General features: G+C 47.0%; 1 protein-coding gene across 3 annotated transcripts in view; it reads right to left on the minus strand.

The window, feature by feature from the left end:
• Positions 1 to 13,513, minus strand: part of FLT3 (fms related receptor tyrosine kinase 3) — a 469,875-nt gene that overhangs the window by 215,709 nt on the left and 240,653 nt on the right. For all 3 annotated transcript variants that reach the window (XR_013599399.1, XM_078655995.1, XM_078655994.1), the window contains exon 7: positions 4,811 to 4,956. Coding sequence is in view for 2 of the 3 variants with exons in the window: in XM_078655995.1 (XP_078512121.1) it covers positions 4,811 to 4,956 (146 nt within the window). In the remaining variant the exon portion in view is untranslated. The remainder of the gene's footprint in view (positions 1 to 4,810; positions 4,957 to 13,513) is intronic.

A 13,513-nucleotide genomic window follows, 5' to 3' on the forward strand; every position in this document is an offset into this window, starting at 1 on the left:
GATGTACGTACAGTCCGGCCAGGCTGGGGGCACATGTGCTCCCCATGCTAGTGCCGTGTTTCTGTAGATAATACGTGCTTTCATACTGACATTTTTTTTTCTTCAGAGACAGGCAGATACATTCAAGTACTACCTGTCTTGGTGTGTGGTAATTCCAAGTTGTGGAGAAAAGGATTTCCTCTATTATCTCCAAGGTTTCTTGGTGAAGGAGGCTGGTGTAGAGGCTCTCCACATCTAAGCCCAAAAGGAGGCCCTGTTCTGGGTCAAATAGGACTTCCCTGACCAATTGTAGCACAGCTTTTGTATCCTTCAAATAAGTGTTGGTTGCTTGCACTATAGGTCTAAGGAAAGCGTCGGTGAACTTTGACAGAGGTTCCAGGATTTAATCAATCCCGGATACTATCGGGCGTCCGGGTGGATAGGGGGAATCTTTATGAATCTTAGGTATAGTGTAAAAATAGGGTGTTTTAGGATTGACCTGAATGAGGAAGTCACTTTCTTTTTTGGTTAGCCAGTCGTGCGCTCTGGCTTCCTCAATCATTATGAGAAATTTACAGTTGGACCCTCAAATTACCCTTCGCTCCAGACTTGGCTCATGGGGCACTGACTCCAAACCTCCTGAGTATGTATCCATGCATGAATACATGCTTTTTCGAAACCTAACCTATTGTGTATTTTTTAAAGATATGTGTTGTAGTTTGTACTGTTTGATAATTAGCACTTCACTTACAGGGTACTTTCCAGCTCAATCTAGGATACTGAGTACCTTAGTCTATATGTGTATTTTTCGTCTTCGTCCTTTTTCCCTTACAGGTGACTAGTAGTCCTGCGCTTTGGGATCCGCGCATTTATAACTGTGTGCTCTTATTTTTTCAGGCTTACTACATCAGCGTTACTGACTAAGCCAGGAACACGTATATTCATAAATTATATCTATACACATTGTTTATTATTCTCAGTACACACACTTTATTTCTTGTGGCAAAACATTAGTGAGTGACAGGGGGATCTGACCCCGGTCCTGACGAAGGGGCATGGCGCCCCAAAACATGTTGACCCGCACAGGAGAGTAAGTCCATTAACTTGCTTCATCTCTCCGCATCACCTTTTTAACAATACCAGCCAGTGTTTATTAAACAGTTTTTTCTACCACTAGGCCAGGTATTTTTTAACATCACTTATTTATTATCACTCCTGACCCTACTGACACTCACTCCTATTCACTCACATAGCACCCTCAATAATAAAAGGTGCTCCAGCGTAGTCGCTTGTCGCAGCACTGCCCCGACCCCAATGATGAAGCATGACACCAAGTGCCCTTTTGGTGTGTGAGGGGTATTTTAACACATATTGTGTATTCCATGAACACCAGGATATACACTAACTCTACGTATGGTGGACCTTGTTGATTATTTGTACTTTTCAGGAGAGGAGGATGCGCCCACCTTGGTGTCGTCAAGCACCACCTCTTCACTCCCCCCTTTTTTGATCATTTTTCGACCCTCAGAGGCACCCTCATCTACAGACCCCCGGGACCACGCACACAATTCAGCGAAAACATCACAGACTTCATCAGCCCGCACGCCCTCCCCTCTGCTGACTACATCCTCCTAGGGGACTTCAACTTCCACCTGGAGAACAACAACGACACCAACACCACCACCCTGCTGGATAACCTCACCAACCTCGGACTCAAGCAACTGGTGAACACCCCCACCCACTACGCCGGCCACACGCTTGACCCCGTCTTCACCTCCAGCAAGCACATCTCCTTCAGCCACTCCACCGGACTTCATTGGACGGACCACAGCTGCGTCCACGTCAGCTTCAGAAGAACCACGACTCACCACCACCCGCAACAGGTTCCCCGCAGGAGCTGGAGCAAGATCACCGCCAACCAGCTCACCACCTCCCTCAGCCAGAACCCTCCCGCCAGCACAACGGACCCCAACGAAGCAGCCAGCAACCTCACACAGTGGATCACCAACTGCGCAGACAACCTCGCACCACTGAAGACCCCTCCCAGCAGACCCGGCAGCAAGAAAGCCTCCTGGTTCACCGACGAACTCAAGATCTCCAAGAAGAACTGCCGTACCCTCGAAAAAGCCTGGAGCAACAACCAGACCACAGACAACATGACTGCCCTCAAGCACGCCACCCGCAAACACCACCAACTGATCCGCACCACCAAGAAGACAGCATTCAAGGAACGACTGGACAACAACACCCACAACAGCAAGGAACTCTTCAGCATCGTCAAAGAGCTCTCCAACCCTAGTGCCGGAAACAACGACATCACCCCCTCGCAGGACCTCTGCGACTCACTCGCCTCGTTCTTTCACAGCAAGATCGCCGACATACACAACAGCTTCGGCGCACAGACCACGCACCCAACCACCGAACCAATGCCCCCCACCACCACCCTCCCCGCCTGGATACCGGTCAGCACCGAAGACACCACCCGCATGATGAACACCCTCCACTCCGGATCACCAACCGACCCCTGCCCCCACCACGTCTTCAACAAAGCCGACTCCATCATCAACACCTCCTTCAACACCGCCACCTTCCCGGAGAGCTGGAAGCACGCCGAGCTCAGCGCCCTCCTGAAGAAACCAACGGCGGACCCCACCAACCTCAAGAACTACCGTCCCATCTCGCTCCTCCCTTTTCCTGCCAAGGTCATCGAGAAGACCGTCAACAGACAGCTTGCTGCCTTCCTCGAGACGAACGGATCCCTCGACCACTCGCAGTTCGGCTTCCGAGCCAACCACAGCACCGAGACCGCCCTCATCGCAGCCACAGATGACATCAGATCCCTGCTCGACAATGGGGAAACTGCGGCCCTCATCCTCCTGGACCACTCTGCAGTGTTCGACACTGTCTGCCACCGCACCCTAGTACAGCGCCTCAGCAACATCGGAATCCAAGAGAAGGCAATGGAGTGGAACATCTCGTTCCTCTCCGGAGGAACCCAGAGAGTCCGCCTCCCCCCGTTCAGATCCAAGGCCTCCGAAGTCATCTGCGGCGTACCACAAGGATCATCACTCAGCCCCACCCTCTTCAACGTCTACATGAGCCCCCTTGCAGCCATCGCACGCCAACACAACCTCAACATCATCTCCTACGCCGACGACACCCAGCTGATCCTCTCCCTCACAAACGACCCCGCCACCGCCAGAACCAGCCTACACGAAGGGATGAAAGACGTCGCCGAGTGGATGAAGAACAGCCGCCTGAAACTGAACTCAGACAAGACGGAAGTCCTCATCCTGGGATCATCGCCCTCTGCCTGGGACGACTCCTGGTGGCCCCCTGCCCTGGGCACCGCTCCCAAGCCAATGAACCACGCACGCAACCTGGGCTTCATCCTGGAGTCCTCCCTCTCGATGACCAGACAAGTCAACGCCGTCTTGTCGTCGTGCTTCAACACCCTGCGTATGCTCCGTAAGATCTTCCGGTGGATCCCCACCGAAACCAGGAAGACGGTCACCCAGGCACTTGTCACCAGCCGATTGGACTACGAAAACACCCTCTATGCCGGAACCACAGCCAAACTTCAGAAAAGACTCCAACGCATCCAGAACGCCTCCGCATGACTCATCCTGGACATCCCTCGACACAGCCACATTACCGGACACCTGAGAGACCTGCACTGGCTCCCCGTCAGCAAGAGGATCACGTTCAGACTCCTCACCCACACACACAAGGCCCTCCACGACCTGGGACCCAGGTACCTCAACAACCGCCTGACCTTCTACACTCCCACCCGCCATCTACGATCCACCAGACTCGCCCTCGCCGCCGTTCCACGCATCTGCAGTGCCACCACCGGAGGAAGATCCTTCTCCTACCTGGCAGTCAAGACATGGAACTCCCTCCCCATCCACCTCCGGCTGACCCAGGACCACCTTTCCTTCAGGAAGCAACTCAAGACCTGGCTCTTCGAGCAGTAGCAGACCCCCCCCAGCGCCTTGAGACCCCTCCGGGTGAGTAGCGCGCTATACAAATGCTTGATTGATTGATTGATTTCAATATGGTCCAGGATAACAATTTATTTAAATAGAGATCTGGGGCCGTATTATAAATCAGGCGAGCTGTTCCAGCGCAAACATGAACAGTGATTTGGGTTACAATGAATGCACTACCCTCAGGGTAGCCATGAACTCGGGGCTGCCCTAGGGGCAATGCATTCAGGAAAATGTAGAGCGGCTGCTTTAATCAGCCACACCTAGTTTCACTGTGCATGCGGCACCTGCCTGCATTTTAGAGGCGGTACAGGGTTCATCTTGCAGGTGGGTATAGTGAGTGACTGCACCCGCTGGCAAACTGATGTCTCGGGGGTGCACTGTCAGTGCACTTCTTGACAACTTCTTTGCCTTTGCGCCCACATCCATAATATGTCACAGTTGCAAAGGCAAAGAGATTCCCTCATTTGCATGAGGCCACATACCAATGCAAATGAGGGAATGCCCTCTCGAGACAGCACTGGCACTACATGTGCACCAGCACTATCAGCATTACAGAAGGGATCGTACAAGCATCTGCAACCCCTTCGGTAATACCAAAGTGCCCAGGGGTGCACACACCCATCGTGCCCTCTGGGCACTTGTGTAATATGGCACTAGGAGTGAAAATAACAACGGTAGAGGGCCCTCTATACTGTCTCGAATGAAAGCGTTATGTGGTTTCCTCACAAATGTTCTAATCTCCAGAACTATTGTTTTAAAAGTTATGCTGGTGTCAGCAGATAATATTCAGATGTATATATGTCTTTTTCAACTTATTGAGGCATTTATCTGCAACATACATTACTTAATTTAGTGCTGTTGAAATTCCAGTCAACATTGTACTCCCAATTCTTATTAACAGCTCTGCAGCGGAGAAGTAAGGGCTCCCCAACTTCCAAGAAAGCAACTAAGGCAGGTGCTTGAGTTCCAACTCTGTCACTCCAATCTAGAAAAGAAAACACAAGGTAGTAAAATACATGGTAGAAACTACAAGCAATTGTATTTGTGCTTTAAAACTTCTAAAGCCACTGAGGCTTTTTTAAGGTATTGTGATATAAATAATGTACAAATGTAATATTCTTATTGAAAACATACATATTTCAACACTATATATGCCATAAAACGAATATTGAAATTAATAAAATATAGAAAAAAGGTTAACTTCATTGGGGCCGTATCATAATCCTAATGTTAGCACTGCACAGACAGAGATTGATTATGTATGCTCCCACATTTTAATTGGGCCCATCCAGTTGGTATTAACTACCCGAATGAGGGAAGACACCATTGATGAACCATGCCACCATTTGGTGGGTGAGGTTTTGTCTCCTATTATTTAAATATCTCTGTATGATAGTGGATGGATCTGGAAGTAGGAACTAATCGTTCCTGAGCCCTCACATCTTGTGTAAAATCAAAAACAAGAATTCAACCTCTCTTACCCTGGCATAACAAGGATTTTCAGTGAAACTCTTCAACCTTCAGGATTTGTCATAGGATCTGACCAACACCCTTGTCTTCTATGGTAATCTGTGAGATTCCATTTAACAAAATAACTCTCTACAGAATGTAATACAGTGTAAATATTCATCCATAAATGCCAATTGACTTTAACAAAAAAATATGAGGCCCACTCCTCATGCCATAATTTTCATAGTAAACAGATCAGACTTTTAGTATCTGACATACATTTTCCCTATGACCCAATCAGGCCAGTTTCCTTTATCAATGGCTTGTCAAAATGACTAATTAATACTGTTGTATTGAGCATAAGCTTTATAACAAGGACACAAGAGCAATTGAAGCTCTTTTTTCAGGGGCAGCACACAACTTTTGCCCAATAGCAAGTGGATGGAGCCAAAGCCTTTCACTCAGTAATGCTTCTGAAAGCTATTTATCTATTAATCACATACAGTTTGGCAATAGCTGTGCTATAAGCCAGATGTAATAATAAAAAAACTTTAGCGGGGGCGGAAATCTCACAGACTCTGGACACCTGGAAAAATAACTTGGATTGGTGTATGTTCGGGGAGGAAACAGTCTACGTGGCACGGGGATGTCCTAAGAATTGGTCCGCTGTATGGTGTAAGTGGAATGCCTATCGGGGAGATATTTGGCAGGCCTTGTGGTCCCCTTGGAGGACGAACCTTTGTCTCCTTGAAGCCCTCTCGGGCGCTCGATATGTGTCCCGAAAAGGGGGTGGTGATGGACAGAGCATCTGAGTTAAACAGAACACTCATACCCAGTCAAAAGATCAGGGCTTGAGCCATCACCGTTTTTTAGCTCACTGCACCATCCCAGCTCAGAACCTGGCTACATGCAAATTAGTCTGTCCCTGGCCCAGTGCATCATGGGAACAGGGCAGACCAAACTACCAAGCCAATTCTTTACTGGAAAGGAAACAAGCTTCCGGGGACCGGTTTCTGGCATTGCAGCCGTCTTCGGCCCAGCTTGCTTGAATCCTAATGGTGCAGTGAGCAAGGGACTCACATCTGAGCATACCCTGCCACTCCTATAGTGGCCAAAACGATTCCGAAAAGTGGGTGGTGATGGACAGAGCATCTGAGTTAAACAGAACACTCATACCCAGTCAAAAGATCAGGGCTTGATCCATCACCGTTTTTTAGCTCACTGCACCATCCCAGCTCAGAACCTGGCTACATGCAAATTAGTCTGTCCCTGGCCCAGTGCATCATGGGAACAGGGCAGACCAAACTACCAAGCCAATTCTTTACTGGAAAGGAAACGCGCTTCCGGGGACCGGTTTCTGGCATTGCTGCCGTCTTCGGCCCGGCTTGCTTGAATCCTAATGGTGCAGTGAGCAAGGGACTCACATCTGAGCATACCCTGCCACTCCTATAGTGGCCAAAACGATTCAGAAAAGGGGGTGGTGATGGACAGAGCATCTGAGTTAAACAGAACACTCATACCCAGTCAAAATATCAGAGCTTGATCCATCACCGTTTTTTAGCTCACTGCACCATCCCAGCTCAGAACCTGGCTACATGCAAATTAGTCTGTCCCTGGCCCAGTGCATCATGGGAACAGGGCAGACCAAACTACCAAGCCAATTCTTTACTGGAAAGGAAACAAGCTTCCGGGGACCGGTTTCTGGCATTGCAGCCGTCTTCGGCCCGGCTTGCTTGAATCCTAATGGTGCAGTGAGCAAGGGACTCACATCTGAGCATACCCTGCCACTCCTATAGTGGCCAAAACGATTCAGAAAAGGGGGGTGGTGTCCCAGCAACCTCTGATGTCTAAATGTACTCGCCATTTGTATCCCTACCATGTAAGTGCACACTGCTTTACTGAATGTCAATGTTTATATTTAATAAAAAGATATCTAAAAAAAAAAGCAATAGCACCCCTCAATTAGCAGTTCTCATAAACGTGGCATAACTGAGCCATATCCCTCCAGAAAGGCACAAGGCTGTTCTTTAAGAGGTGGCACAAAACGGTAGTCACCAGGAAATAACTTCGCAAACAACGGTGTTCTGATATGCTAGTGATAGGAATATTCCCCCAAGCCCTAGAACACACCCATCTGTGTTCCCACTGTGCAGAGTCTGTGATGAGTTTACCCCAATAGAATACATTATAAAAACACCACCAATGATTTTATTTTAAATCTGTTCTAAAACTCTCAGTATGCAGTGTCAAATCTATTTTAAAATGTCAATCTTTTCATTAAATCTCGTAGGAGCAATGAGCTTTTAAAAAATATTTTGTTGGGGGCGTGGCTTGGACGGCAGCGGCAATGGATGCCTTAAACCCATCGCTCTGCACACGGAGGAACAATAGAGGCTGCTAATAGGAGATTAGCGAAGAGCCCAGCAGAGTGGAGACCAGCTTTCGCATCGTCATTGTATGGAGTCTTCCCGCTGATCAACATTACCAGGATTAAACCATCAGAAGAGCCCGAACTCGCACTCGTGGAATGCAGCGAGCGGACCAGCTTGGAAGGCCCAAGATGGCGGCGCTGACCGGAGCTACCTAGAGAGGTGCCGAAAAAGTCTTCCTCAACGTCCATGGTGCCTGCATGCTCCCTCCTTAGCACCTGGTGCCCCGCTGTGCAGAATAACCCTGATGGTGAGCATTATACGCTATACGCTGTTATCACGACCACGACCAGCGCAGTAATTGTAGTTCCCCCCGCCGGGAAGCCTGTCCTTGTAATGGCAGCTACTGGGATGTGATTCCAGACCCGTCAGTTCTCCACATCCTCCATAAGCACTCCCACAAGCGTGGCCAACCCGCAGCCTTACACCCTTCCTCTCAAGGCTGAATGAAATAGCACAGCAAAGAACTACCCGACTGTGCCCATAATGAGGTGACTGTACACAGAACCCACCAAGCATGTACAAAATGGCGGTGAGTTCACCCGATTGACAGTAAAGGGCTAGTCAAGATCATGTAACCATACTGGCACCACTAACCAGCAGATCACCCACAGCTCAGCAACACCTGCCGAACTCCTGCAACGCAACTAAATAAATAAGGTGGGTGCTCCAATCTCACCCTTAACCCACTTTCGATGTTGATTTCGTAGCCACATTGCACCACATTGTAAACCGTGCCTTGTCTGTCCCTACAATGGTTCCCTGCGTGCCAACTGACTGATCCCTTTCTGCCATGAGGGATTGAGTGGCTGTAAGCACTCCTGCGCACCCACAAATAACGGATGACAAAGTCATGCGGGGAAGCGTCACCAGCGCCCTGGTCACTCTGCCACTCAGCTTCTAAATGAGTATACGCACCAGTTCTTTGAAAGTCCAAGTCTTTGTAAGACCCTTGTGAGTCTGCTCTCAAAATGGCTGACACCAAACTGGCTGACACCAAATCCACTCAACCAGCTCCTCTTTACTAAGACTGTAAACGCTGCAATCTCGAACTCCCTACTGTCTCTGCAGAACTTCTACTGATCCTTTTCGGATCCTTTCTGTTCTGCATCCTCTGCCGATACTTAAACGTGGAAACTCCTTCTGACGCCGCCAAACTGCATCAGATGCCGCAACAGCGCCACCTGACCCACTGGCGCTCCTGACTCTACAGATGCTATTGGTAGTCATTTAGACATAATCAGCTCTCAAGAGAGAAGTCTCTTCACACGGTGGGTCGCGAGTGCTCCGAGTCTATAACTTACACCCCCCCACCATCAGATCCTCCACTCGTTGAGCACACCAGGGCATCACATCATCATGCCACTGCAGTTTTCTCTTCAGTGCCTCTTCAGCGCCTCCATACTGATCTCGCCTCACGTGGCCTTACCATATATAGGGAGTTCAGAAAGTGCACTAGATAAATCCTTTTGACTAAGCTACTCTCGCACATGAGAAGAAGATAGTAACATATCTAGATAACCAGCGGGGCCGACGGAACCAACGGAACCAACAGACCCAACAACCCTACTGCGCTAAGAACACCAAAGGTGAACTGACAACTGAGCCTGTCTTACCTTAACAAAAGGGCTACTAAGCTGCTGCGACTGCCAATAAGAGTCGGGAGCTCCCCATCTCCATACTAGCCCGAAAATGGCAGAGAAAGAAAGCAGAACCTCCTACAAAAAAGTGAAACCAGATCCAACCACCTCAGACTCACCAATAAAGGCCAAACCAGACCTAAACAGTACAATGGACATGATTCTAAAAAAGCTAGCGGAGGTCCATGATCTAGCAAAGTCCATGAAACAAAACACAGACTCCATGCAACTGGAACTTACAGCAATCCGTGCAGATATGAATACTATGAATCCAAGAATATGTGACGCTGAACAAAGAATAAGCAATGTTGAAGATACGACCACCCATGCTAGTAAAGAAATCAAGTACCTCCACAACATCACAAATGAGCTCAAGAAACAGCATGCGGAATTAGAGGACCAAAACAGACGAGGGAACATACACATTTTGGTATTCCAGAAGGTTCAGAGTCTGACGCGGGATCATGTGTGCTTTCCTTGAGTACTGGGTTCCTATGATAACAGGGATAGATTTCCAACATGGCTTTGAACGTGACAGAGCGCATAGAATCCCTTCGTTCAACACCACGAATAGAAAAGGAACTCGACCCATGATTTGTAAGCCCTCCGCTACCAACACACAGAAGCCATTCTAGTCTTCGCAAGGAAGAATCACCAAGTAAACTGGGAAGGCCAGCAGATAAACTTTACACAGGACTACTCAAAGGAAACAGTTGACACAAGAAAAGGCTTCCTACAACTGCGCGACAAATTGAGGGAGAAAAGCATTAAATTTTCTTTCACAGGCCCATCGAAAGTTTGAATTCTGGAGAACGGCAGACCACACATCTTTACCAACCCCAAGGATCTGGCACGAAACCTTGAAGAAACTCCCTGCCAGGAAATGGACCTCTCTGGAGGTTCATCAAACAAACGGAAGACTTGATATCCTTTGACCTGCCTCTTTTACACCACACGTTAATGCGTTAACACTTGCTCAAATGTTTTACCATAACGTACTAGCCTGAAGTGTCTAGCCACAGAAATCAACAATATTGCAATATCTACTTGTTACTGTTAAGTTCTATACCCTTTAGGATTATTATGTTACTAGGATGACCGACACAGAATAAACAAATCTCTGATATCGGTCCCAATCCTGTTTTTGCCAAGCCGGTTAAACTTTTTATATAAAATAAATGTTACACATAAATGCCCTTGCGGGTATTTCAGTATACTGTTACAAAACCCATACTCGCATTTGCGCGACACCTATACAAGTTATAACGGATGACCGCAACTACCAAGCATTAACCATGTGGTACTTTCCATCCTACTAGTCTGCTGATGTAGTCACAGATGTAACCACAACTATCTTAGTAAATGTTATCCTACTTATTTTTTCTTAGAACTCTTTTCTCCTGATGAGTCAATGTTCAAACTTACTCCTCCCAGTTGCTTTAGACGGACCTGCCGTGGCAGCTCCTACATTCGAGTATTTCGTGGAGGGGAGGAAGGGATGGGAGGGTAAAGGGAGGAGGGGTGGGACAGGGGATAAATGTAATTTTGGCTGTTTCCTCACTGTTTTTCGTCTATTTTTGTCTTTTTTATCACTCAAACTATGCTGTAGTATCAGGTAAGCCCGATTTAGTATACTTGTCCTATGTCAGTAGTCCATGGGACTACAAATTGAGAAGTGTCTCCAATCGTTTGCATATATTGGGTTCCTGCCTACACATTTACCCTCTGTTTACCAACAAGGGACAACAGTCTTAGCCTTATATTTGCCACAAGATCCACCATTCTTATAGCGGTATTAGCACCCTAGATGGCACAGTATAGAATGTTAGCAGATGACCTTAATATTGTACCTTTAAATGTCAAAGGCCTCAACCACCCGGTGAAACGTAGGAAGGTCTTCGAGTACCTAGTTAAAACCAAGGGCGACATTATTCTTCTCCAGGAAACAAAGCATTCAGAGGAAGATATAGGTCTCATCAGACACAACTGGGTCTCTCAAACTCTATGCTCCCTGGCAGACCACAAGAAAAAAGGAGTGATTACACTCATAGCCAAAAAATCCAATATCACTACTATCTCACACACACACGATGAAGAGGGCAGACTACTAGTCACACACCTACAGAGATGTACTCAACATTCATTTACTCAACATATATGGCCCTAACGCCGACAAACCCAGTTTCTGGGAAAAGATCTCAGACACACTTGAAAGCCACCCCCAGGACGATTTAATTATTGTCGGCGGTGACTTCAATTCACCATTAGATCCTCTCATAGATCGTCAATCTAAATGCAACTACCATCTAACCCGCTCACTCGAGTCCCTCAAAAAAATCTGCTCCAACTTTAATCTAAAGGATTCATGGTGCCTCCGACACCCAAACACGAGGGACTATACATTTTATTCAGCCCCACACAACTCCTACTCCAGGATTTATTACATCCTACTTTCAAGCTCATTTTCACACCTCATAGACCAAACAGATATAGCTCCCAAACTTGTCTCCGATCACTCATGCATCAGCACCAAACTCGCCGGTACCCACCCTATTCTTCTGCCAAAAAGATGGCGGTCCAATGACGAGATACTCTCCGATCAAAACAACAAATTGAAGTTAGAAACCGCAATTAAAAAAACTCACGATAAATGACCTCCCTGAAATGAACACCTCTACCCTATGGGATGCTCTAAAAGCTACCATTAGAGGAGTCGCTATCGGCACCAAGCCCAGATTAACAAAGAACTAAACCTCAAACTTGAATCCCTAGAGAAAGAAATTAAGGGCCAGATGTAGGTGAGGGACATTTACCGACTCATAAATACCGAATTTTACCGATTCGGTATTTATGAATCGGTAATTATGAAGGTGGGAGATGTAGGTATTTTTTAAAATAGAAATACCGAATCGTTAACATTCGGTATTTACCAATTCGGTAAATACCGAATCGGTATTTCTTATTGATTCCTATGGGCTGTGAAGCCCATAGGAATCAATGGGAAATACCGATATTATAATTACCGAAACGGTAAATACCGAATCCTGCCAGGGTGCAGGGGGTGTCACTTTGACACCCTCTAGCACCCCAAATACAGGCATGTGTGACATGTGGCACACAGACATGCCTTAGGGCATGTCTGTGTGTCACATGGCACAGGTGTGCATGCACAGATGTGCATGCACACCTGAATTCGGTATTTTACCACCCAATAGGATTGGGTGGTAAAATACCGACTCTTAAGGGCCTGTGGCACTCTTAGGAGTGTCACCTACATCTGGGATTTACCGAATCGGTAAAAATACCGATTCGGTATATTACAGAATCGGTAAATTTACCGAATCGGTAAATTTACCGATTCTGTAAAATGTTGGCCCCTACATGCCAAATCCTAAATACCGGTCGGTAACGGCCGAATTTGGCCGTTACCGACCGGTATTTCGTGACCTACATCTGGCCCTAAATCCCTCTAAACAATTCACTCTAAAGATATAGATAACAAGGACGCCATTAAAAAATTGATCAAAAGGAAATACAAATACAACAAAATAGTGAGTAAACGGGCTGGAGTGTGGATTAATAAATTCAAGGCACTTAAGCTGTGCGAAGGGAACAAAGCAGGCAAACTACTGGCATCTTACCTCAAACACAAACAGCGACAATTCACTATCTCCTCAATCAAAAACTCAAAAATACCATCCAAACAAAACAAAATGAAATACTAAAAGCCTTTCATTCCTTCTACGAGGACTTGTATAAGAACAAACAAGTAATGGATTCTGCCGAATGCACTAAATACCTTGAGTCATTAAACCTACCAAACCTATCAGAGGCAGATAGATCTACATTAGGAAATCCTATCATGGAAAAAGAAATCTCGGCTTCCATAAAATCCCTTAAAAGCAATAAAGCCCCAGGCCCAGACGGCTTCTCGACCTCCTTTTACAAGGAGTTTAACAGCTCACTACAACCCACCTTACTAAAATTATTTAACTCTATTGCGAAGGAGGGATCCGTTTCCCAT

Source organism: Lissotriton helveticus, chromosome 8, assembly GCF_964261635.1.
Source record: "Lissotriton helveticus chromosome 8, aLisHel1.1, whole genome shotgun sequence".
NCBI lineage: Eukaryota > Metazoa > Chordata > Amphibia > Caudata > Salamandridae > Lissotriton > Lissotriton helveticus.